Source organism: Plectropomus leopardus, chromosome 6 (assembly GCF_026936395.1).
Source record: "Plectropomus leopardus strain MGB_pleo_1.0 chromosome 6, ASM2693639v1, whole genome shotgun sequence".
Classification (NCBI taxonomy): Eukaryota; Metazoa; Chordata; class Actinopteri; order Perciformes; family Serranidae; genus Plectropomus; species Plectropomus leopardus.
The window spans coordinates 9,494,154-9,520,468 of NC_142181.1; the positions used below are offsets into that span (position 1 = coordinate 9,494,154).

Sequence of the window (26,315 nt, forward strand, 5' to 3'; positions counted from 1 at the left end):
AACTCCAATTTTAAAATAAAAAAAGAATTCAAAATTATTTTTAGATCCTAAATGTATAGTAATATTAATACTATATATATACTTAATACTATATATGATATTTATACTTATATTTCATGTAGATTTCAGGTGCTTCATCAGCCACTGTTTTTATCTTTATCCCTAGTGTGACCTTTACTGAAGATAAAGTCTTATGGGGAGCCTTGTTGTTTACTGCACACTTGCAGCATGTATCCCATATATGTGACGTTGCTTACATGTGCACTATTTTCTGATTGGCTATCGTAGTCGTCCCACTGACCAATAGGCGTTTAGCTCGCGGAAAGATCATTTTCATTGTGTCTGGTGGGAAGTCCAACAGGCTCGTGTAGGTTCACCTGAGGTAACGACAGCACGGATAATTATTTCAACCTGCATGTTTAATTGCGTAATTTATGGCCTTTGTTTGTCTGTTCGCATACAGGGTTGAATCACACAACATGTCGATATGCATCAGGCTATTCAATCATTTTTTAACATTTCGTGTTCACGTGAAACGGCGGCGTCAAGCTAGCTAAAATTAGCCACCAGGATTTCAAAACAAAAGCGGGGAAGTTGCCACTGTTGGGTAAACGTTAAGGTAAGTCTTGAAATATTATTACAAAATGCTTATAATTCTGAATTACACTGAATATTTTCAGATTTGGCGGTTTTATTGACAAAATCTGTCCATTGTCTGGAGGTGTGCGTTTTATTTTTAAAACAACCGGATATGATGTTGTCAGTGTTGTCTAACCTGACAGACGTTGCCTAATCGCAACCTCAGTTCAATAGTCTTATCACAAAGAGAGGGAAATTGATGTTTTTTTAATGTAACTCCGGCAGACAACGATTTAAGCATGACACTGCATGTCAACCCCAGCGTTGCACGGCGCCTTAAAAGCGAGCATAAGCGGGAAAACGATTATTATTGGAAATAATTGGCTGTTTTACATGTCAAGGTAAGTTTTCCACTGTCGATAAGAGAGCTTTTAAATGTATTAGCTTTGAAAAAGAATAAAAAGTGACATTGAGAACTTTTTATTCTTGCACAATGCTGTCGGCCTGTTATCGACGCATAATGTCGTTTTAATTTCAACCAACCACTTTGGTTATTCTGTATTTTTGACTGTTGAAGGCCAGTGTGAGAGGAAGTGCTGTACAGAGAGCGCCGGAGTTGAAGTTGAGTGTTACATAATAGGGAGAGGGGGAGGGGGTGCTGCTGGTTCAGCTGAGGGCAAGATGTGCTGTCTTCACGGAAGCACTGTTGGAAGTATGAGACGGGTTGAGCGTACACAAATGACTGAAACAAAGAGTGTAATTTACATTCACGATTGCGTAAACTTTTTATGAATAGGTTGACGCGGTGTGTATTAAAGGCGAGCAGCAATAAATTGTGCAGTATACCATGAAAGGAAAAATGTCAGTTGAAATCCTAATGCACATTTCTGCAGAGGTTTACGTTTATGTTGCTTAGTGTAACATTGTATTCTGTAGCAGACATAAAATGTGAGTATTAAATGCATGGCTCCGTTGTTGATTCGTGTGTCCTTGTAGAGACGTATCCCCCCCCCCAGCAGCAGTGAGTCATTCAGGGTCAACCATAAGCAGTCTAGCTGATCATTTTCACAGCAGATTCAGCAACCCATGTACTATCTGTTCCACTTCTGCATTTACATATGTACTTTGACCATCAGATACAGTAAGACCATCCAACTCTCTGTGGAGAACACAGCAACAAACCAAAAAGTAATTTATAAAAAAAAATAATCCTCTGACAGAATGACAAATTGTACAGTAGGCTCCTGCCTGTTGTTTCCTTATTTACATCCCCTCCTAACTTGTTACAGGCATAGGATTTGGAGTACAATAGAACATCAGATAGCTTGAACCGGGTGTGTGTGTGTGTATATATATATATATATATATGTATGTATATATATACATATATATGTATGTATATATATACATATATATATATATATATATATAGTCATTTTGGCAGTACACCTTTAAGAGTAGTAGCTTTTATATTGTTGTGTGAGAGAGAAGAAATAGGAATAAAAAAGTTAAAGACCAACTTTAACAAGCTGCAGTAATCTTGTTAAAACATGAATTTTAACTGTACGTTCTCTTTGGGTAAACGATAAATCAGGCTCTCTGTCTTGGTGGGTGGACTCAAAATAACACATGACCCTCACATTCCACGGGCTCTATGTAAATCCACAGTGGGCAAGTAAATGCACACATGCATGTAATGGGAAAGGTGTTTATGCTAATGGACTTATTTGAGGGTTTTTTTTCTTCTGATTTCTTGGGAGTTTAAACAGGAAACACTATACAGTACATACATGGAGAGTTTTGGCACTCTCTCTACTTGTCACTTTTCAAAATTATATCTTATTCCTCTGAGTTCTCAGTTTAACAAGTTGCATAGTCTATCTACTGGAGCCTCAGAGAGAGGCTGTTAAACTACCAATCGTGCTCAAATTATGACTTTAGTACTTAGCATGATGTAAAAGTAAATGTTTTGCTGAGATTATCTGTAAGGTATGATTAGTGTGTATGCACATGTTGTCACTGTGCTGAAGTTGCGTTGGTTACACCCCTCAAAGGCAAACTTACAACTGTCAGCATGTTCCACTGTGGATTGATGTGGAAAATTAACATTGGAAACACTTTTAAAATGGTTTAAAGCTGTTGTGCAATTGACTGTACAACCAGATTAAGAAAGAACTCAGGCAAAAAAAAAAAGACTCACTGCTGCCCAGTACTAACAAAGTAGTTTTAAAAAGCTATGTGGCATTAACTGCACACAAGTTTTTTTTTTTGTGAAACTATGTGCTGCTAATTAAGTGATGCAAGGGCATACTATCTATTCAACTTATCCATTCATTATTGTCATCTATGACATTCAATGATGGAGCATTCAAACTCTGCATTTATATATATCACTTTCTCAACAATTGCACTGTTGATATTATCTTATTTTTTGTTGTTTTTCATCTAAAAGAGTTAGTAAAATAAAACTTAAAACAAGAGGAATATTTTCTCTACAAATAGTCATTAGAGGCTGGATCCTATCCCAGCATGCAGTGGGTGATGGCTCTCTCAAAACAGTAAAACATTATTTTGTCTTAATGCTTTCAATTCAGGCATTCAGAGACAGACTAAATATCCTGTATTGTCTCATTAGGGTCCAAGATGCCAAAGGAACAGCGTGGCTTGAATGAGCACAGCTCTTGTGCTACATCCAGCAAGAATGCTAAAAATAAGAGCAACAACATGACACTGCGGGCCATGCGTGATACAAAAGACACAGATGACTCAAGTGGAACGGGCTCCCACTGCAGTTCAGAAAAAGACTCTGGCTACTCTGGTAAGTAATAGTAGCAAAAAATGTAACCAAAGCAAGACAGTCACAATTTACCAGGTTTTATTCCCTACAGCTATTTCCCATACACTCCCATTTATCTTTACAAGTCAGCTCAGGCAGCAATCGTTTTTAAAATGAACGGGACAAACAGTACAGTACATGATTAGTAGGACATTTTCTTGGCTTTGAAATGAATCTATGACAAGGATGGTATTGTGCTGGCAGCAGGTTTAATGTGATTACTTTTATGTCCACATCAGATGAAGTCTGCAGGAATTCAAGCAGTTTTTATTCTCAATTCCTTAATTTTGGGGGCATAACTTAATTGAATGATGTTAGCATTCTCTTAAATTAAGTCATGATATTGAATATTTATTTTCACACCTTATCCTACCTATGATGATATCTCACTACATACATACTTTGGCTGCATGTTAATAATCTTTATTCTGTTGCTTTTTCCTATAATTGGCATACAGAGTGGACATATGAATATGTGAAAGCATGTCTGTCCCACTTCTCTCCACCTTTTGTAAACATAAATGTTTGCATATTTTAGCATAAGATGGAATTAATTTTTATTTTTTTTTAAATTTGAGCATGACTTTACTCTGTGTCAGTCAGCATGTATTTGTTGTTCCAAATTCCCTTCAGACGGCTCAGACTGGCAGCAGACAGATGCAGAGGACCAGCGCAGCAACAAAAGCCAGTCCAGAGGCAGCGAGCATGCAGAAACTTCACAGCCCGGTCAAAACAAAGACGATGGGCAAGGGAATCCTGGAAATCTTACCTTGATGCTAGCAAGCCATCAGCTCCCACCCATCTACATCATCAATAATATGGTGCTTAACCAGGTAAGACAGGTGTAGGTGCAGACAGTGAGGTAAGGAATTCACTTTTGCTCTGTTGAAAATAACTCTCTTAAACTGTTAGTAGACAAGTAAAAAGTGAACAGAAGCAGAGATGAGGGATCGAGGCAGGAAGATAGGTTAAGGAAGAAATGAGTGAGACACGAATAAAGAAACAATGTTGTTGCAAATGAAGCTGCAAAATGTCAGGGACAGGTTAGAGACTGACTATTACAGTAAGAATGGCATGTATTTCAATACTTACACTTGTTTGTCTGTGATTTTTTTTCTGGTTTTCTGAAAATGGTAAGGGGGGGTGTCATTATGCATCTCCCCAAAACATGGATGAACAAAAGTAAATTTAGTAGAGATGTCATCGGTATTGGCAGATATTGGTTTTAAAATAAAATATCTGAACTGTCTGACATGCAGATTTGTGATGATATCACAAACCAGTATATATTCTTTTTGATTGACAACTTCGGGTGGATGTTCAAGACATCCACCCTACGTTGAAGTATCTTTCTTATTTTGCACAATGAATGAATATTACATTCTTTAAAAAAGCGTTGTGTCTTATCTCCATCTGCTGATCGGCCCTTGCGATAAGAGTATGCATAATATTGTGTTAATTTGCATTACAGAAGAGACTGTAAAAGTATTGATATCGGTTATCTGCCAAATTAGTTGTTTTCATGCAGTATATCAGATGTCTGCAAAATGGTACATCTCTAAAATTTAATATTGCCAAGTCTTACAATGTGATTCCTATAAAAATGAACTAAATGTACTCATACCCCCCTTTAAATACTGTGTTTGTTTTCTGTCTCACGGTACTTCTGTCCTCTTCCCTGTTCCAGCAGTCGGACATGATCCATAAAAGAGGTCAGCTGCCCCTGAGAAATGGAGGCAGGGAAACTGGTAGTTCTGATGCCACCCATATGATCATTTTCCAGCAGCCTAGCTTGTCGCAGGCCTCCGTCCAGCTCCACAAGCCCTTACACCAGAGATCCAACGTCACAGGGAAGAAAGAACATAGCACCTACCTGCCCATTCTCAAGTCCTACCCCCGCATTGCACCACACCCTGGCAAGAAGCCGCCTGATAAATCATCATTGAACGATGAATCACAGAACCTGAGCAAGAGGGTGTGCACAGAACACAAGCGTGATGACACACCTGTAACCAGCAGTGTACCTGAGCAGCACTTTTCTAAGCAACCCAAAGTAGCAGTGTTAACTTCTGGGCTGCCATGTTCCACTTCAACCAGAGATGCTCGATCCTCCTCCAGTCCCAACACTGTCTCCTCGAGTCAGGACTCCCCATCTGGGTCCAATTTGAACACCACCTCCTCTGTCCACACAACCAGAGGACTTCACAGAAACAGCACCACCAGTACTCGCCATCGCCGTTTCCTCAACACGGTAGAAATCCTTAGACAATCAGGTCTGTTGGACATTACATTGCGCACGAAGGAGCTGATGCGCCAGAGCAGCGCCACTGAGCGAGACATTGCCCAGCTCCGCCAGCACACAGAGCTACTGTGGCAGGCTGCCATTAACCCCGCCTGCAGTATTAGTGGTATCACAGCCTGGGAACATGTGCATAAAGCCATGGCCGAGTCTGGCAGATACCCCAACCTTAAAATCCTGCAAAACCTTCAAACCCTGTGTCATCCAGATTCTGCCAGTCAACTAGCAAATATTTCCACAGGTGACGCCAGTGGGCCACAAACCGCTGAGAGCTCAGAGGTGCTGCCGTTTCACCTTCTCACTACTATACAGCAACCAAACTCAGAACAAGCCAGAGAGCTTCAGGTCGGAGATAAATTCTTAGAGGAAGTCACCTTCATACCTCCTGACAGTTCCACCGATTAGCACGTCTGCAGTGCCTTTAAAGGGAGAGCGAGTACACAGGACTGTTTTTGGATATTATGTGTGGTTTCAGTGGTTTACTCCTGGTTATACGAACCTAGTTTTATAGGGATTGTGATGAATTATCTCTGAAGGTCAACTGTAATCCAACAAAGACTTGAGGTTAGGACTAAATGTTGCAGTCCATGTTTTGTTTCCAGTTGCCTTCTTCTACCAGAATTCACTGTTCAACATCTGAAAGCGGATCCCGTATTAATTCACGCAAGTGCAATTCAGGCCCGAAGCACCATGTTTTACCACTGCAGATTTTATAGAACCACTCAGATGAGTGGAGGATCTCTGCTTCTGAGCCGCTTAAAAGTTTATGTGAACATAAAATGTGTTTCCCCAGGAGACAGCGGAAAGTTTCTCATACACAGGTTGCACTATAATAATAATAATAATAATTCCATGTCCTGGTACATGAATGTTGAGAAGATGATTTCTTGCAACCTGCGACCTTCAACAGAAATATTAACTGGTGTCATCAAAGCGACACAAAGCTAAAGGCTTCCAGAAAAATGGCCCATAAAGGAAACTCGTAGCACTTCAGACACAAGTGGGGCCTCAGTGCTGCAGAGAAAAAGTCTCTAACATCACACACTGCACTACACTGGACTGCGGCAAGGACTTCTATACGAACGCTCTTCAACAAAGCCTTAAAAACTCTTTTTCACTTGATTTTTGTGCTTTACCACGGCACATCATCGTCACATGTTATCATATCGTCATCATTTCACAAACACAGCACACTGTCTATCAATGGAAGCAATCCAACCACAGACTGTATAATTTCTCCGCAGCATCTCCATGATAAGTAATAGCATTTCCTCTCATGCAGCAGCTTTCTTGTCTTTAATGTTTTTCGTTATTTTTGTCATCTGTGTCAATCAGAGATGGAGCACAGTTGGGATTTGGTATTTTGAGTTTAAGTTTGACAATGTCTAAATATAAAAAGTATGTTGCATGGTTATATGCATGTGGTATATGTATGATTTTTCATCTATTTCTTTGTGCTTGTGCAGACATTGCTGCCGGGAATGCACACATTCTGAAATTTAAAGTGGTTTATACAGTGTATTTTGATAATTTTACAGTATTGTAATAAAGCAATATATAAAGAACAGGCATTTTCAGTGTATTAAATGTTCAAATGGAGCCTCATATAACCATGACCCTGAGTTAATGCAGGTGCTGCCATGGACACCGAGTCACCAAGGTCATGATGCACATATGAGAAGGACTTGTGTGTGATTGACTGTTTCTTTAAAGCCATGAAAAGATCCTTTCCAGTCCATCCATTGAGCTCCACAATGACAGAACACGTACAGTGCTGTCAGGGAGACTGTTGAAAATGTCAGTGAAAAACAGTGTTTTTATTCGTTTTTCACAAAATATTTCTCTGATTCCTTTTCAAAAATATACAGAACAAAATTTAAAACTCAACTGTCATCTTTGACAAGAAGAGGAGTATTTTAATGCACTCAGTAAATTTATTTCTCTCAAATTTATGTTGCAACTTTGTTAATGTGTTTGTGAGCACATCTCCTTTTCCAAGATGATCCATCCACATGACAGGTGTGACATCTCAAGGTGCTGATTAAACAGTGTCATTACTTCTCAGCTGTGCCTTGGGATGGTCACAATATAAGGCCACCTTAAAATGTGCTGTTTGACTATGCAACAAAATGCCAAAGAGCATGCCAGTGGCACACCAACTGTCAGACTGTCCATTGGAGCTGTTGCACGTGAACTAAATGTTTATTTCACTACCAAAAGCCCTCTTCATTGTCATTTGTGTTAATTTGGCAGCACATCTGGTCTCAGGTGATCTTACAGGTGAAGACGCTGGAGGTGGAGGTCCTGAGCTGGTGTGGTTACACGTGGTCTGTGGCTGTGTGGCCAGTTGGATGTACTATCAAATTCACAGAAAAAGACCCACTGGAGATGGCTTGTGGTAGTGAAATGGTCATTAAGCAGCTCTGGTAGACATTCACACAGTCAGCATGCCAACAGCACACTCCCTCAAAACTTGCGACGTCTGTGGCATTGTGTTGTGTGATCACACTGCACGTTTTAAAGTGGCCTTCTTTTGTGACCATCCCAAGGCACACCTGTGTAGTAATCAAGTAGTTTAATCAGCATCTTGATATGCCACACCTGTCAGGTGGAGGGATTATTGTTACTTGAAAAGGAGAAGTGCTTACCAACATGGATTTTACCAAATTTGTGACCAAAATTTGAGACAAATGTACCTATTGAGTGCAAAAAAAGTCTTAAGATATTGAACTAAAAACTGAAAAATTGAAGTAAAAACAAAAGTGTCATATTTACAGTTTTGTTCAGTGTGGAGTCTCTTGAAATTAGCTTATTTATGACATTAATTGAGATATACATGCTTTAGTGCATGTTTTACTTTACATTTAGCCATTCACAGTTTTTAATCATAATAGAAATCTGATGGTAATCAAGATGCGATAAAAGATTAGCCTTTTACTGCAAAAATACCACTTTGAAATTGTGTACTTTGCATGTTAAAATAGTTTATTGTTACTTTGAATGTGGGACATTGACAGGAGAAATGTGCATGTTTAATATTTCCACAACACTTGCAATGACGTCACATTAAGAATTTTCCATGATAAGCATGACATTGCTGAAATAAATAAGACTGGCGTGTTTGTCTTCAACCTTTGGACTGTAGACTGTACAGAGGCAGTAAGAGTGATATCACAATCAGTAACCAGCCCGCTCAGTGCCAGATCTCAGTTGCTGGACATACGAATGCAGTTAGCAGAGTTCAGTATTAAGTAGCGTTTCATTTTAACTGGTAGTGAACAGTTATAGATCTTCCTCTCCGACGTGCTGCAGCTCAGCTTCTCTTGTTTGTGTCAGTGAGTAGACGGGTTCAGGTCGACACAGATGATGGAAACGCTAAAAATAGAAATATTCACTATAAATTTCCAGCGAAAGTGTAAGAAAATCCAAAACATTCAAGTATTCTTGTAGATGGGGCGTGACTCGTCTGTGGAATCTCTTTTGACATTTCATAGGAAGCTTGAGTCATTTTGAGATACTGAAAGTTTTGAGGAGTATATGGATATAGAGATAAAATCTGTTAAAACTACAGACATGCCTGCTCTTTTGCTTTTTATCAGCAAACACTCTGACATCCCTCACTCCCACATATCAGTTTAAGTTTTGCACATGGATTTAGGAGAAAAAGAATCATAAAACTTGAACTGAGATTTCCATTTGCAAGGTCTTAAACAGCATCTGACTTAAGAATAAATTAATAGCCAGTTGGATTCCTGTGGGATTGTCTGATGATGTTAGAATGACACAATAGTACCCTTTAAAATCTGGTTTAAATCAGAAAATCAATTCCTTTATCATATACACCTCTCAGCTACAACATGAAGACCAGTGACAGGACCCCCCCCCCCCGTGAAATTGGCCTTCCCAGTAGGACAATGCACCATGGCACACCGCAAAATCTTTCTAGGAATGGCCAGAAGAAAGTGGCAAAGACCTCGAGATGTCCACCTGGCCTTCAAATCTCTCAGATCCCAATGTGATTACACATTCATAGGACATGCTGGTGCACCACCTAACTACTCACAGAGAACACCTAGGCACTTAACCTGACTCTTCTCCTCTTTGCCCTTTGGGGTAGAGTAAGGGGGGGGGGTTCAGCACTTCTTCTGCCACTAGACGGCAATACCTGTGACCAATCACACCTGAAGAGCTTTTTGCACTTACTAAGAGTTTTTTCCTTAAGTCTAAATTCTTGCTTGTGTTGTACGTCGCTTTGGATAAAAGCGTCTGCTAAATGAAATTGTAGAATTGTAGGATCCGTCATAAACGTCCTGATGTCAGACAACTAATGACACCCCGCACCCCAGACGTCCTGTGTCCATGTGTCAACGGGTTAGAGCCAGATCTAATTCAAGGAGGCCCTACTGTGGATTGGGAAACATTTGGGATACTGGCACATCCCACATATGCTTGATCAGAAGGAAATCTTGGGAAGTTGGAGGTCTGGTCGAAGCCTTGAGGTCTTTGTCAATGACAGATGCACTCAACATTACAATACACCATGCAATTTCTTGAATTGATTATCACAATCAGATACACAGTTGTCTCACCTGACTGAGGTTCCCAGCCCCAGTTCCCAGTTTATACAGCGCCCATCCCGGCACAAGCAGGATGGAGGAGAGGGCCAGTACCCAGCCCAACACGTATGCCCAGGTTGGGTACACGTACCAGCGATTAAAGGTCAGAGGCTGGAACTCAACCAAAGAACATATAAAAGAGCCCTGAAAAATAAAATAAAAAAAGAAATTCTGAAGTTGACTTTTCAGTATAGGAATTTAATTCAGCATAAAAAATCCAAAGGATACAATAAAGTGCAAAGACATCATTTAAAAGGACCAAGGCTTTAGGATTATTTATCATCATGCAACTCTAAAAGCCAACTCACCAGCAAGACCAGTGGTGTGAGGAAAAGCCAGCAGATTTTAAAGAATGGGTTGGCATTCATACCTGTCATATCCTTAATGATGCCATACAGCCGCTCTGCCCCTTTATAGGAGATGAGGTTGGGTGATCAGTATATAACGACCAAGTCAGACTAGATGTGGTTGAGAATACTACTCAGCTGGGGAAAACATTTGCATGTCTTCAGCTGTGATTGCTCTTTCTATATCTGTCCTTTGTGAGACTCAACTGTATGGAGTTTCACTATAATAATGATGGAGTGCCTTTTTAAAAACAAGATACCTACCAAATATCCATCCCAGTGCCAGGGTTTCAAACACACTGAGAAAGACTATGCAGGCTCCGTTGGAAGCATAGTACTCAAACAGCTGGAACAAATACATCCCTCCCTAGAGACAACAAAGACATTTATTTGACATGGATGTATGGAAGCCTATTCTTCACAACCTTTTTTGCTCACATTTTTATAATATATTAAACTTATATGTTGTAAATATTACAATGTATTGAGCTGAAAGCGTCTAGTTATAATACTAAGACAAAGTCATTACATAAAGGTTGGTTTATTTTGCAGCAATACTCTGCCATAATGTATTAATAAATAATAAATGCATATATAACACTAAATACTGACCTCAGTGATCATGACTAGCTGAGAGAAGAAGCACATGAGGCAGAAGAGGAGGAGGAAACGCTCCCGTCGGCCTGCCCTGCGCATTACCGTGGGGAACATGTCTATGATGGATGTCATCACCACTTCCATTGCAACAAACTGCAAAGAGAATGGATAAGACACAATGTGTACATTTGTAAATATAAACTACAAAGAGTTTATTATCCAGAGTACATCTTACTTGTGTGTCCAGACCCAAGAGAATGATCATGACAAAGAAACAGACGGACCACAGTTGGGGAAGTGGCATCATGGCTACAGCCTGAGGGTATGCAATGAATGCCAAGCCTGGACCTGAAAAAAAAAACAACAATGCAGGACTGGTCATTATCAACTGCTTTTGTTGTTTAACCAGTTTAGTATCAATGACTTTGTAAAGCATAAGTGATATATATCCACATGGTTAGGAAGTGGAAATTCTCATCAATCAAATAAGCCATAAACAACAACCTCAGTTTGTCAAGATCAAGGGAACTGGAATATTTACTGGACATCACAAATGTGTTTAAGAAGGACCAAATGTAGGGAAGGGAGTCATGAGAGTGAGGCAACATTAACACAGGACTTTGGTAAAAATTATTGCGTGTGCAAAAGTTTATCTAGTGTATGAGTCTGTGCACACACTGACTTTGGTGACGATTAAGTGTTAATATTATTGTCATGTCTCTGTTTTCCCCCAAGATGGCAGCAAAGATTTTACCCATTGGGGATCAGCGGTAGGAGGACGCGCTCAATGCCTAGAGATATACTTGTTTTTAAACTAGCATTCGAGTAGCCAATCAGCTGCAATGTCAACATAAATATTCACATATAGTTGCTTGTGTACTATGCATGTTACTGGAGGATTCAACTAAAAGGCACACCAGAGAAGTCAGACCACATGGAATTTCCAGATTTGCATGATGCAAACAATAAACAAACTCTTTGTAAGGTGTGATGCTCCAGAACATGGGTGCTGGAAGAGGAGGTTACATCTGTCTGAATATCTCTTGTGATTTTACTACCTGACTCTGCCACGTCTGCAATGGGAACACCTTGCTCGTGAGCCATGAATCCCAGCACAGAAAAGACTGCAAACCCAGCAACCACACTGGTACCACTGTTCAGTAAACAGAGCCACAGACAGTCTCTGCAAAACACAAAAATGCAGGCGTACTCCATGAATTCATAGCATGTAGATGATCATTTTTATACCTCTGCTCCGGTGATAGTATGGCCAGAGGCGTCATGTTTTTGGGTTGTTTGTTTATCTGTCTGTTCCTGTTCTTCTGAACAAGATATCACAATTTGTTTTCAAATTTGGCACAAACATCCATTTGAACTCAGCGCTGAACTGATTACAATTCGTTTTTCACTGTGACCTCACAAAACATGTTTTTGGCCATAACTCAAGAATTCAAACAAATGTTTTTTGGGTTGTCCATGTTTGGGTTGTTTGTCTCATTTTAGTGAAAGCAATATCTCAAGGAGGCATCAAGGGAATTTCACCATATTTGGCATTAATGTCCACTTGCACTCAAAGATGAACTGATTAGATTTTGGTGTTCAAAGGTCAAATATCAGGGTCACTGTGAAACCACAAAACATGTTTTTGGCCATTATACAAGAATTCATACTTTAATTATGACAAAATTTCACACAGATGTCTAATAGGATAAAATGATGAAGTAATAACATTTATAAATCAAAAGTAATCTTCACAAAAACACTTTTCTGGCCATTACTCAATGTCATATCTCAGGAGCGGAAGGAGAGACAGTGGGTCAGATACTGAATTGGTGACACTAAACTTGGTTGTCCACCTTGAAACTGTGCTGATTGTATACATTCTCTGTTTAGCCAGAGGGAAGATGTGTGTAAGGTATCCATATTTTCAGATTTATGGATGTAAACTGTAAGTGAAACTTGACTGATTAGTGGAAGCATACAATCAAGAGGAAGTAATTATAGTTTAATATGTTACTGTGTAGCTTTTGTCTTCTAGCGCATGAGTTTGTTAACGTAATGATAAATACTTACGTATAACAGTTGTTGTGGTAACTGTTGTAGCTACCCAATACTGTTAATGTGCCCACACCAACACCATATGAGAAAAAGATCTGAGTCCCAGCCTCCATCCAAACCTGCTTCAACACAACAAAAGTGTAAAAGTTTGTCCACCTGAACTCTACAATGGTACAATATATCAAGAAGCTCCTACCTGAGGGTCTGTGAGTCGTGAGGGTTCAGGCAGAAGATAAAACAGTACTCCTTGTAAAGCCCCGGGAAGAGAGAGTCCACGGATCAAAAGAATGACCAACATCACATAGGGGAAGGTAGCAGTGAAATACACCACCTTGAAAGAACAAAAAACACAGTCCAAGGCATTTAGAAATTGACTATTCACTTTCACTATAGTATTATGGCTTATTTAAATACCTTTCCTGTAGACCGGACCCCTTTCCAAATACAAAAGTAGCAGATGATCCACATAGCAATTAGGCACAACAGCACCTCCCACCTGATACTGCCGATCTCCTCAATGCCCCCTGAGATAGCCAGCACTCTGCGTCTAGAAAGTAACAAGATGGATAAAAAAAAAATTATTTAGACTTAGAACTTCATTTGGGACATTTAAAAGAACGTAGAAGCTTAGTTTGTTCATATTTGTCGACGTACTCCCAGAACTCTGTGGCAGCAGAGGTTGTGTTGGTCTGGTTGGTCCATTCAGAGGTTTTATTGCGTGTTGAGAAGTCTACACAGTCATCTGAAAAGACAAAACAGTAATCATGATACAGATGTATAATATCTTCAAGGAGATGATTCCGAAGTTTAAATAAAAAGAAAATAGAACAATCTTATTCAGTCTTGCGTATGTCACCTCACTGTTTTGGCTAATGCCCAGTGATTTCCCTCGTGCCTATGGAGCACGAGCGTGAGCAACAGGATGCTGACTGCAGTTCACTTAATAGCTACTGGTGCCACTTATAACAAGGATTTTCCAAAAAAGCGGCATAATCCCTTTAATGCACGTGACAGTTTTATCCGTTTTACCTGTGTTCCAGTAGTTGTTGCAGCTGGCCCAGGGGAGCTGTGAGCTGAAGGAGAACACCAGGTAGAGCAAAGCCCAGGCCAGAATAATGATGTAGGTCATCAAGCTGTAGAGAATGATCAGCTGCCCACCATAGCCAATACCTGCAAGGACACATTTGGTACTCTTTGCTATAGACAGTCATTATAAAAACCTGACTTCCTCTATTCATCCATTACCCACACTGCTTAACCATCAGGGTCATATCTACTAAAACTGCTTACTCAATCTGAGATATTTTTTTCTTCCTATAAATAGAAACACAAAGCAAAGCTACATCCATTATTTTATGTAGTCTATGATAAAGATAGAACACTGATATGTACAGAAAAAATGTTTCTCTATTAAGTTCGTTGTTTGTGAATTTTACATGATGTATCTTAATACTGAATGATTTTTGAGATTCTTAAGGCTGTCTCACTTGACTCAACTATCCAAGGTGGTGTTGTCATGACAGAGCCGACCACTCTCCAGTCATAAAAAAGGAGCCAATACTGAAACTACCAGCTACGCTTGGAGCTCATCAATCATTAGGGCCTTTTCAGTGAATCTTCAATCCACATTTAATCCCTTAACACCATACCTTCAGCAAGTGGGCATAGCTTCCTCCAGCAGGTGATGGCGCCCTCCTGGGTGAACTGGCCTATAGTTGTCTCCAGCAGAAACAGAGGTACGCCACAGGTCACCACAAATACCAGATATGGCACCAGGAATGCACCTGAGTTTACAAAGTTTACAGTAATGCAAACCTGTACTACAGATTTAGGGTAACAAGTGGTGAGCATCATATTTTCTTACCTCCTCCATTTTTGTAGCAGAGGTAAGGAAACCTCCACACGTTGCCCAGACCAACAGTATTTCCCGCCACAGCCAGGAGAAACTCCACCTTACTGGCCCAGTGTCCTCTCTCCTCCACCTCCGCCTGCTTGTGTTTTGTTGCACATTTTTCATTTGACATTCCCAAAATGTCAGTCTGACCTCCACTGTCCTCTTAACCTATATGCGTTGTGTCCAGGTCTACTCTGCCTTTATATTCACCACAAATTCTGTGTCATGTAATGAGCAACAGCCTGACAGTTAATTAGTTCTTAGTGGCAAATGATCATCTCAAGGCAGAGCATAAATTACAATCACTGACAAATAACTAGTGAGAAGACTTCATGTTTCCTGTTTCTACAACTGATGTTAAATTTAAGTTAAACACCAAAATGTCCCGATTTTTAGCCGAATCAATCAAATACATTTAATACATTTCTTGTCCTTGTTTAGCTGAATTATTCTCCAGATGCATCAAAGTGTTTCATAGCCGTAGACATGTAGCCAGCATTAGGGGGAACCAAATCTGCAGGGAGTCAGAAGTTTTTCCCACATTTTTTAATACAGTTGAAAGTGATAAAATAAACTCCTTTCACAACTGCACAAACCTGAAATTATCTAAACATTACACAGAGGAGCTGAATGTCAGAACACAAATGTCCAAATCTGTTGGATTATTAAATGGACTTTGTCCAGTTACCTCCTCAGTACAAAGTCTGTGTAATATCCAAATGAGCCCATGTCTGAATGGAGCATGTTATTATAAGGAGAATTCATTGAATGCAAGTGGGCATGGAGATAACATTTCTATCATTTACACAAGACGCAGAGACGGTGAGATTCGGGAACTTCTGTCGGTAAGGGGGCCAATGCTGAAGTCGCCGAGGACTCACTTATGTCTGACAAATCACAAAGTGGCTACGTGACCATAGTGTAATCCATATCATGTCATGCCTCCTGCATTCTCTACTCGGAAGTCATCCCTTGCGTGAACCAGATTTTTCAGAGTTGGTGCATGTTTTGGACATGAACATTATTGTATGCTGCATGTGTGCAAAGGAAGCTCCAGACATAGAACGATGTTCACAAGAGAAAGCAGCTATAAAGTAGACAGTTCAGTGTTTGACTTTGATTGTACCTACAATTCTACTGGGGTCCAAAAACACCACTTGGACAAATCACATGCAGAACTGCAGTACACTGTAATACTGGAATCAATAGTAATAATTCTGGCAATTTGTTCAGTTTATTTATGATTAGGATTACATTTTATAATTTCAGACCATAGTACATGGTCGTCTGTAATAGAATTGCAATCTTTCAATGTGTTGTAGTGTTTCACCACACCTTGGGTCAACAGCCACCAGGAGATGGAGCCAGAGCAGGGAACAATGGCCCTGTAGAAACAGATACCAGCCGGGGATTGCAGAGGCTGGTCACCACCTCCCTCGCCACACGCTGCAATCATGAGGAGAACCAGCTGAAGCTCGTCTTTAATCAGCTCAGCACTAAAAGACTCTTCTCTGAGCCTCAGTCTGCAGAGGGGAAGGCAAGAGGACTCTCCCGCAATGCCAGCAGCAGATAACTTTAATGAAGCTTGAGTTTTATTGTTGCCTTGTCCTCACAGTGTGACTTGTGTGTCCCTGGAAGGAAGATGAAGGTACATAGGTAGATGAAAGTGAATTACCCTGGACCGGGAGAATTTCTGTTTTTGCTCCATTACCTTCCCCCTTTAATATCTCTCAGCCACTTTCACTAAAGCATAAAAAATGCCAAAAATATCTTTTAAAAATGAATTTATTTTATACATTGGTTGAATTATACACATTTTAGTGCACATTTTACAGCAGCTTTAACAACTTACTCTTGTGGATCTAAATATAAATCTGATGATGATTACAGTGTGACTAAAAAGACTGTCATTTTTTTCTGAAAAAAAAATATCGGTTTATCTGTTATATGTTGTTTCAGTCAGAGTCGGACATTGACAGGAGAAATCTGTGTAGCTTAATATTTCCACAACACTTGCAGTGATATTGCACTAGTTTCAATGATCAGTGAGACATTGCTAAAGTAAATAAGACTGGCCTTATTTATTTTTTAACTTTGGATGAAAGACTGTACAGAAGCAGAGAGAGTAATATCACTTTCAGTAATCAACCTGCTCAGTGCCAGATCGTAACTGGATACATGAATGCAAAAGAGAGAGTTCAGGATAGAGTAACGTTGATTACTAAGTGGTGGTGAAGAGTTGTAGATCTTCCTCTCTGATGTGCTGCAACTCGGTTTCTCTCTTTTTAGTCAGTGAACAATCAGGATCTGATTGGCACAGTTGATGGAAACGCTAAAAATAGAGAGAAATATTCAAATTTTCAGCAAAATTTTGACAAACCTTTAAAGTGAACTGAAGAAAATATGTAAAACAAAACCTGTATAACGGTGGTTTCATATGCATTTATTGATCGATGTGTTTTTACTGCATGTTGGCTGCTAGTGGTTAAATTCCTCATATTGGAGCAAATTACGGACAATGGTAGTTTGTACTCTTGAAATCAACAACATACCTCGATTATTAAATCTAAATATTTCAAACTTATAAAGACCTTCACATAATGCTACAACTACTACACTACTACTACTACTAATAATAATAATAATAACATCATCCTAAAACCTAACACTCCTCCTGCAGATGAGGCTTATTTTATCTGTAGAGTCTTTTCTGACATTCTTTAGGAAGCTTGGGTCACTTTGCTTGCATATTTCAAGCACTTGTAGTATTTATGTCTATGCACAGTGTATGTAGGTATGATGATTAATTCTGCTTAAATACTCAGTTAATGTTTTGCACATGGATTATAAGAGAAAAAGAGCTTTAAAGCATGACTTGAGCTCCTTGATTCCCATTTTGTCGTCTTTATAAGCATCCGATTTAAGAATTTTGTCCACAGCCAGTTGGATTAATGCATAATTGTTTGATAATGTTTAAACAGCCCAAAAACACCCTGTCAAATTTGATCATTATTAGAATATGAAGCGCTTTTTTATTTTGTTACACCATGCCATTTCTTGTACTGATTAATACAATCAGTGACACAGTTGTCTCACCTGACCGAGGTTCCCAGCCCCGGTTCCCAGTTTATACAGCGCCCATCCCGGCACAAGCAGGATGGAGGAGAGGGCCAGTACCCAGCCCAACACGTATGCCCAGGTTGGGTACACGTACCATTGATTAAAGGTCAGAGGCTGGTACTCAATTAAAGAACATATAAAAGAGCCCTGAAAAATAAAATAAAAAGAGATTCAGAAGTTGTTTTTAGCATTTTAGCATTAATGAGCATAAAATCTAAATAATACAATAAAGCAACATTCATGTGTACATAACAGGACCAAACTGTGGAATTATTAATTATGCATTTATGCAAACTCACCAGTGAGACCAGTGATGTGAGGAAAAGCCAGCAGATTTTAAAGAATGGGTTGGCATTCACACCCGTCATGTCCTTAATGATGCCATATAGCCGCTCTGCCCCTTTATAGGAGATGAGTTTAGATGATCAGTAAATAATGACCAAATACAACTTGATGTAAGTGAATGACTTTCCATGCTCACTTTGATACATGAAGATCAGTTTACCTTTTATTGAGAATGCAATATAGCTGATGAAAACACTGGTGGATCATCTGTGATATTTCTTTCTAAATATGTCCTTTGTGAGTGCCCTAACTTTATGGAATTTAATTATAAAATTGCCAGAGTGTCCCTTTAAAAACTGCATACCTACCAAATATCCATCCCACTGCCAGGGTTTCAAACAAACAGGGAAAGAGGATGCAGGCTCCATTACAAGCGTAGTACTCAAACAGCTGGAACAAATACATCCCTCCCTGAAGAAAACAAAAACCTTTATATGATTTTTTTTTTTCTATTTAATTTCATTTTATTTTGCTTAATATGTAAACATTAGATATAATGACAGCTATTCCTGACACCTTTCCCCCATAGTATTATAATATGCTGACTGTTAACTTTCATCAAAGAATATTTAAAATATATTAATTTAACATTTTTCAGTGATTAATTGTTGTGATCATTTTCTAGTTAGGTTATTAGTTAGTTGCCTTGGCTGAGTTATTTTTTTTTTTTTAGTTTGCTCATTATTCACACACACAGAGTCTTTGCAAGCAATTAAATATCCTTTCCACCAATCAACCGCACTTGTATAAAACACATATCACAACTTCAAATTCATATAATTTGGGTTTACACCTAGCTACACACGCAGAGAGGGAAATCAGGCTTTGAATCTGACGTGTTCCTTTGTTCTGATGACCACATATGATGAGGCAGAGCCTCCCCTGCTGTGTGACTTGGCTATCTCTCTTCGTACTTTTACATAATTGATCTTTTTTTTTACGTAATTGATAATTACTTTGATTATAATCATTTATTATTTATCCATTTAAATGCTAAACCATGAGTACTCAACATTATCAACTTATATGTTGTAGATTGTTATATTTTGTTGCAATACACTGCCATAATGGATTAATAAATAATACATGGACATAAAACGATAATTACTGACCTCGGTGATCATGACTAGCTGAGAGAAGAAGCACGTGAGGCAGAAGAGGAGGAGGAAACGTTCTCGTCGGCCTGCCCTGCGCATTACCATGGGGAACATGTCTATGATGGATGTCATCACCACCTCCATGCCAACAAACTGCAAAGAGATAGAACAAGAAACAATATGGACTTTTCTAAACATGAACATGTTCTTCCACAAAGAGTTCAACTAGAGTACGTCTTACTTGTGTGTCCAGACCCAAGAGAATGATCATGACAAAGAAACAGATGGACCACAGTTGGGGAAAAGGCATCATGGCTACAGCCTGAGGGTATGCGATGAACGCCAAGCCTGGATCTGAAAAAACAACAATGCTAGACTCGTCATTGTGTATCAGTTGCTGTTGTTGTTCAATCCAATTTAGCATCAATGGAATTTTTGGTAAAATAAAAGTGACGTGCCTCCATATGGTAATGCAGCAAAAATCTCATTACTCAAGTAACAAGTACACAACAACATCCTTAGTCTGTCATGATCGAGGGCAACTGTCAAATTTACCGGAGGAGACAAATGGGTTTAAGATCTCTCAGAAGGATAAAATGTACAATAAAACAGCACTTCAAATCTCTTTGCATGTTTGTCTCAAGAAAATGATGTTTGCAGAAAACTGGATGCAGACTGTAAGGCCTTTGTCACTGAAAACAATAAGTCAGACAGCTTTATTCTCGTGATTATTTACTGTTTATCTTCTTGGTGTTTGGTGAGGAAGATGAAAAATATACAATGTGGGGGAGAAAAGGGGGAATGCCTGAAACAGACAGAATATCATTAACACAATTTCCAAGAACAAAATCAAACACTGATGAAACACGATTTAAGTGTTTGATATATATGCTTGATTATTATTATGTTGATCACATTGTTGGAGCATCAATAGACTGCACACGTACCCTATATGAGATGTGTCAGTATAAATCTCAACACTAACTGCTGAAGGAATAGGCTATATGAAGATGATTGAGGGACTGTAGCTATACCAGTATTGGTATGAAATAATAATTTGTGTAGGGAAGAGAAAAGATATGAGAGTGAAACAAAATGAACACAGTGAGAGCCTAACCACGAGGAGATGAGTGAAAATTAATGTGTGTGTAAAGTTTATCCAGTGTGTGAGTCCATGCACTCACATATTGGAGGCTTGGAGGGCTGAGTTAGTAAGAATGTATTTGTCATGTCTCTGGTTGTCCTCAAGATGGCAGCATATATTTCACCCAGTGTGGACAAGCAGTGGAAGAAGTGCTCACATAACAAGTTAGAGTTACCAAGTAAATATTAAGCTGTTATCTCCTCCACACTGTTACCATCTACCCAACTTGTTTTCAAAACGCACTCAGAGATAACTCAGACTAGTGGGATAAAAATGCTATCTCCATGGAGATTAACTTTGCAACTTTTGCCAAAACTTGGGAATGTCAGTGAGTCTGGTTAGCTGGTTAGTTGGGCACCCTTATACAATAGGTCTTTCTCACAGCAGACATTTAGACTCATCGTAGGAAAAGCACAGGTGTTGTTAAAAATGGCTCTGTTGTATTCAGGTGTTCCACTTAGAGTGGCAAGAAACAAGAATGCATGATACAGGGAACCTGAAATCCACAGAACTAAATCGGATTCAGCCTTCATTAATGTCATTATCTACACCTGTGCTTTTCCTACAGTGACAACTCGCCATGTCCTCCATGAAAAAGGCCTGTGGAAGTGAAAGCAAATAGTTTGTGGCGGTAAGAGCATTTAACAGCAACATTTTCGTACAGAGACAGTAAACCAGTAGTTCTTACTGTGAACATTTTCTTTTTTTTAATTTCTGTTTTCAAAAAGATTTTTTTACCGGAAAAACTTTCCAATTAATAGTTCCTATAAAAACAGTTGACAGAGTGTTTTGGATTCACACTGACATTGTTTCTGGAGAGATTTGTTGCTGCATGCTTCTCACATTTGCAGCTGCTTAATAATTGCAGATTCAAAAAGAGACAGAGAGGCAGCTTAGATGGCAGTAAAACAATACATCTAAAATTCAACAAGTATTTAATGCACCCTTTTTGTGAAAAGTTGTAAATAGATGAAAACATTTTTAAACATTTGCATGGTCACTCATATACGAATACATTCATCAACAAATCTAATAGACTTTACGTGGGTGTTCATATTTCTCAGCAATAGTGTTTCCCTTATACTGAAAAAAGGAGGAATTCAGAAAAATAAAGAAATCCTCACGCACACACTGTCTTGCACTTCCCATCATTGTCTTTGGATGTCACTGAAGGGCGACTTCAAGCAGCAGTCTCCCCCAGAAACAATTCCACAGCTGCATGTAGGAGAGCTGCATAGGTGTTGACTGTAACACCATAAGTGAATGATAATTGTTTCATAGTAAAGCTTTCCTTATGGTACTGTATTTGACTTTAATAAAATGTGCAAAATGTTAGATATATTTTTAAAGTAGCTAATTCACTGAAGTGATCACCCATTCTTTCTTCTTTTAATTTTCAAACCTTCTGCCTCAGGACTTTAAACGAGAGGAGGGTTGATGAAACTTTTCTGCTTGGTATGTGTGAACTGCTTTTATAAATTATAAACTTGAATTAATTGGCAATAACAGGTGGTTGAGGAGTTTGTCCCAGATTTTCACATTTCCTCCATTAAGAGTTATTATATAGTTGTGAAGTTATTGTTACGTTATTTTTTCACATTTTAATTGTTCTTTAAATGCTTTTTCCACATCCAATGCAGGGAAACATCTTTCAGTGGTCTGCTGCAGTGAGGATTACAGATTGCTACCAGATGCAACGTCTCCCATGTGCCAACCAGTTCCTGGTTAGGATTCCTTCGGTGTTCGGGTTTTTACTGGGACTTAAATTATCTGTTGAGGTCTACGCCTCTACAAAACAGGTAAAAAGTACTAAATAAAGCTTTTCCACATACAAACAAAGTGGTTTTCAGACACTGTTTGATTATACACTAAAGAGAAGATACTAATTATATTAAATTCCATTTCTTACATCCCCCTAAATCCTACACGCCTGTAAAGTAATGTCAAGTTTTGATAATTACTATTTTAATGGATAAATGTAGATGTGATGCAAAAATTTGTTAAAACACGTTTACTTGATATGTACTCTTCAATACTAGCTCTGACTGCTTATTATATTTTGTATATGTGTCGTTGTATTGTTGGAGAAATACATATTAATATTTCATATGTAGGATGGAGTATTTGATCAAAACTAGCTCTTTACATTCGCATTATTAATGGGATTTCTGAGAGTCTTTAGACTTATGTAGTATTTTCAATTTTAAAACTACATTCTGACTGGTTTATTATTATTATAATTATTATTATTATTATTATTATTATTATTATTATTATTATTATTATTATTATATTTTTACAGTAACTCAATTATATTTTCTTAGCAATTTAGGAATAAAGAGAAAAGTAATTGATTCAAATGAAATGGCCTCACCTAATTGATCATAGAGATTGTAAGTTCATACACATGAATATAATCACCTCTTTTCAGAACTTTTCATTTTAATAAATCCAAGCATAATTCTGCACAGCATCTCTCCTGCACTTTGCTGTGTTTGGTTTTACCTCACAGTTTCCTCTCCACATGGGAACTTTTGGTAAGTTACGATCAAATGTTCCAGTCACTTTTCAGGCTGTTTAAATTCAGCAGGCTGAAACTTGCATGCTGAACAAGGCCCAGTTATTCCATAAGTCTTTAGAAAGGACACCAAACACTATAATTTAGTAGCTGCATGAATACAATGCAGGGCAGCAGGTAGAGAAAACCAGAACAAGCTTACTAAACAATTTGGTATTGTCGTTCTGTTCTGGGAGGGGTGCTGTCTCACCAGGACAAAATTATGTCATATATAATTATACAAAATTAATGCCTAAAGTGTCTCAGTGGTGCCAATGTAGGCTATGGAAAAACACAATGACCTGCTGAAATCTATGACATGATCTGATATATTTTGATACTCTACAATCTTAAATGAATATGCTGCCCAGAGTTAGGACATGAAGCTAATGTCAGAAATTTAGAAGTTAAAAAACGGCATCAATAATAACCCACAGGAGAGGGTTAAAAACAAATCTCAGCTGATCTTCCTGTAACACCTGGTTCATCAGCAGAAGTATGAAGCAAAATGAATAACTCTTTGTTTGGTTTTGACTTTGTCTTTCTTCTGGGACAATGATAGGAAAGTACATTTACTGGAATATAATACACAAGGAAGTGCACGTCTCAGTCCCACTTCGATATGTGGGTGTGCGTGCCAGTATAAAAGTGCCAGCACTTTTGCAGGTTTGTCCACATGCCACCTGACAACATGAAGATCCTGATCCTTGTTCTGCTGCTCCTGCTGTGTAGCACTCAAGGTGAGGGAACATATATCACTTATATCATTTTTTGCGTTTGTTTATAACAGGTAAAATTGAGGTAAAAATACCTTTGTGCTTTTAACTGTAATGGACGCCTTCGATTAGTTTACCGATGCATTACACCTGGAAACATTAATTCACTGATGTTAATTTTGTAACCTCGAATCATAGCAAGTGAAAACTGATGACTTTTATCCTCTCATCAGTGCTCACGCTCAGATGCTACACCTGTGAAGATGAGAATGATGAAGACTGTAAGATGGAAACAAATTGCACTTCATCAGCTAACTACTGCATGACAGAGGAGAGAGGTAAGCAGAATCTATTCTGCCACATTCACTTCACTTTTGTCCACGTTTTAATATGTGAATATGTGTATTTATCTCTTTGGGGAAATTCATATGACATATCCGGTGACAGAGGAGTGGTTCAGGCATTTCATTTTTTTTTTTTTTTTTTTTTTCAGATGACAAATTATATCGAACTTGTGAGGAACTGTGTTTCGACATGAACCTCTGCTGCAGTACCGACCTTTGCGAACTTTAAGAGAAATCACCTAAATCCGAATCTGATGGAAGAAGATTAGTTTGTTTATCAGTTTTTGTTTTAATTTTTAATGAAATCTACAAATGTCAAATTATGCAGTCTCATTCATCGTCACACAAACCGTGTAACACACTGGTGTTTTTGTTTTTTTGGTGAAGAGCTAATGTTGGAGGCGGAGCAACCACACATACACACGCAAACACACACTTAATCCCTTCCTGATGTCACTTAGTGGGTCATTGCAACAGTCTGCTTCTATGTGGGTCGCTGTCTGTCTCTGCTGCAATGTGAATTTGGACTCCTCTGTTTCCAAATCATGAAATGGAAAAAAGAATAAATCTGTTACTTGATCTCATCAATTTGTTTCAGCTCTCTTTTGTTACAAGTGAGACACAAAAATAAGTCTTTTGTATGAAGATTTATTTAAAAGACTCACACTCACAATTGACTTTACACAGTCAACCTGCCCTTGTGAGTCCCACATGGGTTTAAAACACAGTGTAGCTCAAACGTGCTGACTTCCTTGTTGGTGTCTGTTGGTTCATCATGATGTGCAGGGAAACGGATAGCAAAAGGCAGAAAACAAGAACCGCTAGCTGTTGTGGATAATACAGGTTTAAAAATAAAAAATCAGCAAAACCAAACTGTTTACAGCTAGAAACTCAGACTTCCTTTAAACTGGACCAACAGTCAGTTGCCTATTTTTTTATTCATCTGCTTTATAATTGACAGTAAGCTAAGCCAATTATCAGAGACAACACACCCATGTACATACCCTGTGATCTTGTTGATAGCTGCTAATTACAGACTTTAAATAATAATTGATGTAACCATTGTGACATCACCTATTGGTTTGTGGACTCATGTTATGAAGCTTCAAGTTTCAGAGTTAACAATAATACATAAATTAAAACCTTATATAAATGTAATTGTGAATGTACTGTGAATTTAAATGGGTAAGTTATTTTGAAAAAAAAAAAAGCACGTAGCTGTATAAGCTGTATACTTTTACAAGCAGAAACTGAACATTTCCTGTGAAAACAGAATTGTAATTTGAAAGATCACAATGCATTTGACAAGCGTAAATTGACACGTCATCTTGGAACGTCCAGAACAGATGCAGGAGGGTACCAAGCATTAGACATGCAGGTTTACTGATAAAGCAGCAGCATTTGAGCTGGGATAAGAGGGCATTGGGTGTATGGAGATTGATTGGTTTCTGGAGTGAGCCTCACATGGTTATTGGAGGAACTTCATTTTTTGGCACTTCTAAGTTGGCTTCATTTTTTAGTTTGCATTTTGCTGCTTGCTCCTTAAAGGCTCAGATGTTTCAATGCAAGAGGGTTTAAGGGTCGTGTATGGTCAATGAAGAAAATATAATCGATCATCCTAAAGATGAAACCTAGTTTGTGTGCATTTCATGACTTTTTTTTTAAATTGTGTGCATTTTGGGATGTTTTCTTTGGTAAACAAAATAGCCCATACATTTTTTTGCCATTTGCCATTAAAAAACTTTAAAACTCAGTATCTCAAAACT

The 26,315-nt window shown here is 38.6% G+C and overlaps 4 protein-coding genes across 8 annotated transcripts; 2 read left to right on the plus strand and 2 right to left on the minus strand.

Annotated features, from left to right (window-relative positions):
* The first annotated feature begins 296 nt into the window (after positions 1-296).
* On the plus strand, positions 297-7,279 carry LOC121942785 (CLOCK-interacting pacemaker-like). Of its 4 annotated transcripts, none has more exons than XM_088078654.1 (5): positions 297-382; positions 464-619; positions 3,215-3,397; positions 4,049-4,248; positions 5,103-7,279. In XM_088078654.1, exons 3-5 carry the CDS (start codon positions 3,223-3,225, stop codon positions 6,117-6,119), a joined length of 1,392 nt encoding a protein of 463 aa, XP_087934780.1. In that variant the 5' UTR covers positions 297-382; positions 464-619; positions 3,215-3,222; the 3' UTR covers positions 6,120-7,279. The 4 variants fall into 4 exon arrangements, with proteins under 4 accessions (XP_087934780.1, XP_087934781.1, XP_042341975.2 ...); XM_088078655.1 differs by having other exon boundaries at positions 310-367; XM_042486041.2 differs by having other exon boundaries at positions 333-619.
* A 1,011-nt stretch (positions 7,280-8,290) lies between these two features.
* On the minus strand, positions 8,291-15,413 carry LOC121942784 (sodium- and chloride-dependent GABA transporter 2-like). The gene is made up of 14 exons (XM_042486038.2): positions 15,197-15,413; positions 14,982-15,116; positions 14,362-14,502; positions 13,987-14,074; positions 13,747-13,879; positions 13,529-13,663; positions 13,348-13,451; positions 12,333-12,457; positions 11,510-11,622; positions 11,290-11,427; positions 10,942-11,044; positions 10,639-10,739; positions 10,304-10,474; positions 8,291-9,089 (listed from the first exon to the last, which is right to left on the minus strand). The coding sequence occupies exons 1-14, from the start codon at positions 15,354-15,356 to the stop codon at positions 8,997-8,999; spliced, it is 1,740 nt and encodes a 579-aa protein (XP_042341972.1). The 5' UTR covers positions 15,357-15,413; the 3' UTR covers positions 8,291-8,996.
* Positions 15,414-17,418: 2,005 nt separating this feature from the next.
* On the minus strand, positions 17,419-20,342 carry LOC121943397 (sodium- and chloride-dependent GABA transporter 2-like). The gene is made up of 4 exons (XM_088078269.1): positions 19,000-20,342; positions 18,646-18,746; positions 18,323-18,493; positions 17,419-17,558 (listed from the first exon to the last, which is right to left on the minus strand). Exons 1-4 carry the CDS (start codon positions 19,094-19,096, stop codon positions 17,448-17,450), a joined length of 480 nt encoding a protein of 159 aa, XP_087934395.1. The 5' UTR covers positions 19,097-20,342; the 3' UTR covers positions 17,419-17,447.
* A 1,086-nt stretch (positions 20,343-21,428) lies between these two features.
* Positions 21,429-25,133, plus strand: LOC121942787 (uncharacterized). 2 transcript variants are annotated; one of them, XM_088078656.1, is made up of 6 exons: positions 21,456-21,563; positions 22,347-22,387; positions 22,573-22,731; positions 24,156-24,229; positions 24,439-24,543; positions 24,699-25,133. In XM_088078656.1, the coding sequence occupies exons 4-6, from the start codon at positions 24,166-24,168 to the stop codon at positions 24,776-24,778; spliced, it is 249 nt and encodes an 82-aa protein (XP_087934782.1). In that variant the 5' UTR covers positions 21,456-21,563; positions 22,347-22,387; positions 22,573-22,731; positions 24,156-24,165; the 3' UTR covers positions 24,779-25,133. The 2 variants fall into 2 exon arrangements, with proteins under 2 accessions (XP_087934783.1, XP_087934782.1); XM_088078657.1 differs by lacking the exon at positions 22,347-22,387 and having other exon boundaries at positions 21,429-21,563.
* The last annotated feature ends 1,182 nt before the right edge of the window (positions 25,134-26,315 follow it).

Coding starts and splice junctions, on each gene's coding strand:
- LOC121942785 (XM_088078654.1), top strand. CDS start 3,223: ATGCCAAAGGAACAGCGTGGCTTGAATGAGCACAGCTCTTGTGCTACA. Junction 3,398..4,048: donor AAAAGACTCTGGCTACTCTG/GTAAGTAATAGT, acceptor AATTCCCTTCAG/ACGGCTCAGACTGGCAGCAG. Junction 4,249..5,102: donor ATAATATGGTGCTTAACCAG/GTAAGACAGGTG, acceptor TCCCTGTTCCAG/CAGTCGGACATGATCCATAA.
- LOC121942784 (XM_042486038.2), bottom strand. CDS start 15,356: ATGTCAAATGAAAAATGTGCAACAAAACACAAGCAGGCGGAGGTGGAG. Junction 15,117..15,196: donor CTGCTACAAAAATGGAGGAG/GTAAGAAAATAT, acceptor TTGTAAACTCAG/GTGCATTCCTGGTGCCATAT. Junction 11,623..12,332: donor TGCAGACGTGGCAGAGTCAG/GTAGTAAAATCA, acceptor TTTTTTTTTCAG/GTCCAGGCTTGGCATTCATT.
- LOC121943397 (XM_088078269.1), bottom strand. CDS start 19,096: ATGTATTTGTTCCAGCTGTTTGAGTACTACGCTTGTAATGGAGCCTGC. Junction 18,747..18,999: donor GGCAGTGGGATGGATATTTG/GTAGGTATGCAG, acceptor TCTCCTATAAAG/GGGCAGAGCGGCTATATGGC. Junction 17,559..18,322: donor GGGCTGGGAACCTCGGTCAG/GTGAGACAACTG, acceptor CTCTATTTTTAG/CGTTTCCATCAACTGTGCCA.
- LOC121942787 (XM_088078657.1), top strand. CDS start 24,166: ATGCCACCTGACAACATGAAGATCCTGATCCTTGTTCTGCTGCTCCTG. Junction 24,230..24,438: donor CCTGCTGTGTAGCACTCAAG/GTGAGGGAACAT, acceptor TCCTCTCATCAG/TGCTCACGCTCAGATGCTAC. Junction 24,544..24,698: donor CTGCATGACAGAGGAGAGAG/GTAAGCAGAATC, acceptor TTTTTTTTTCAG/ATGACAAATTATATCGAACT.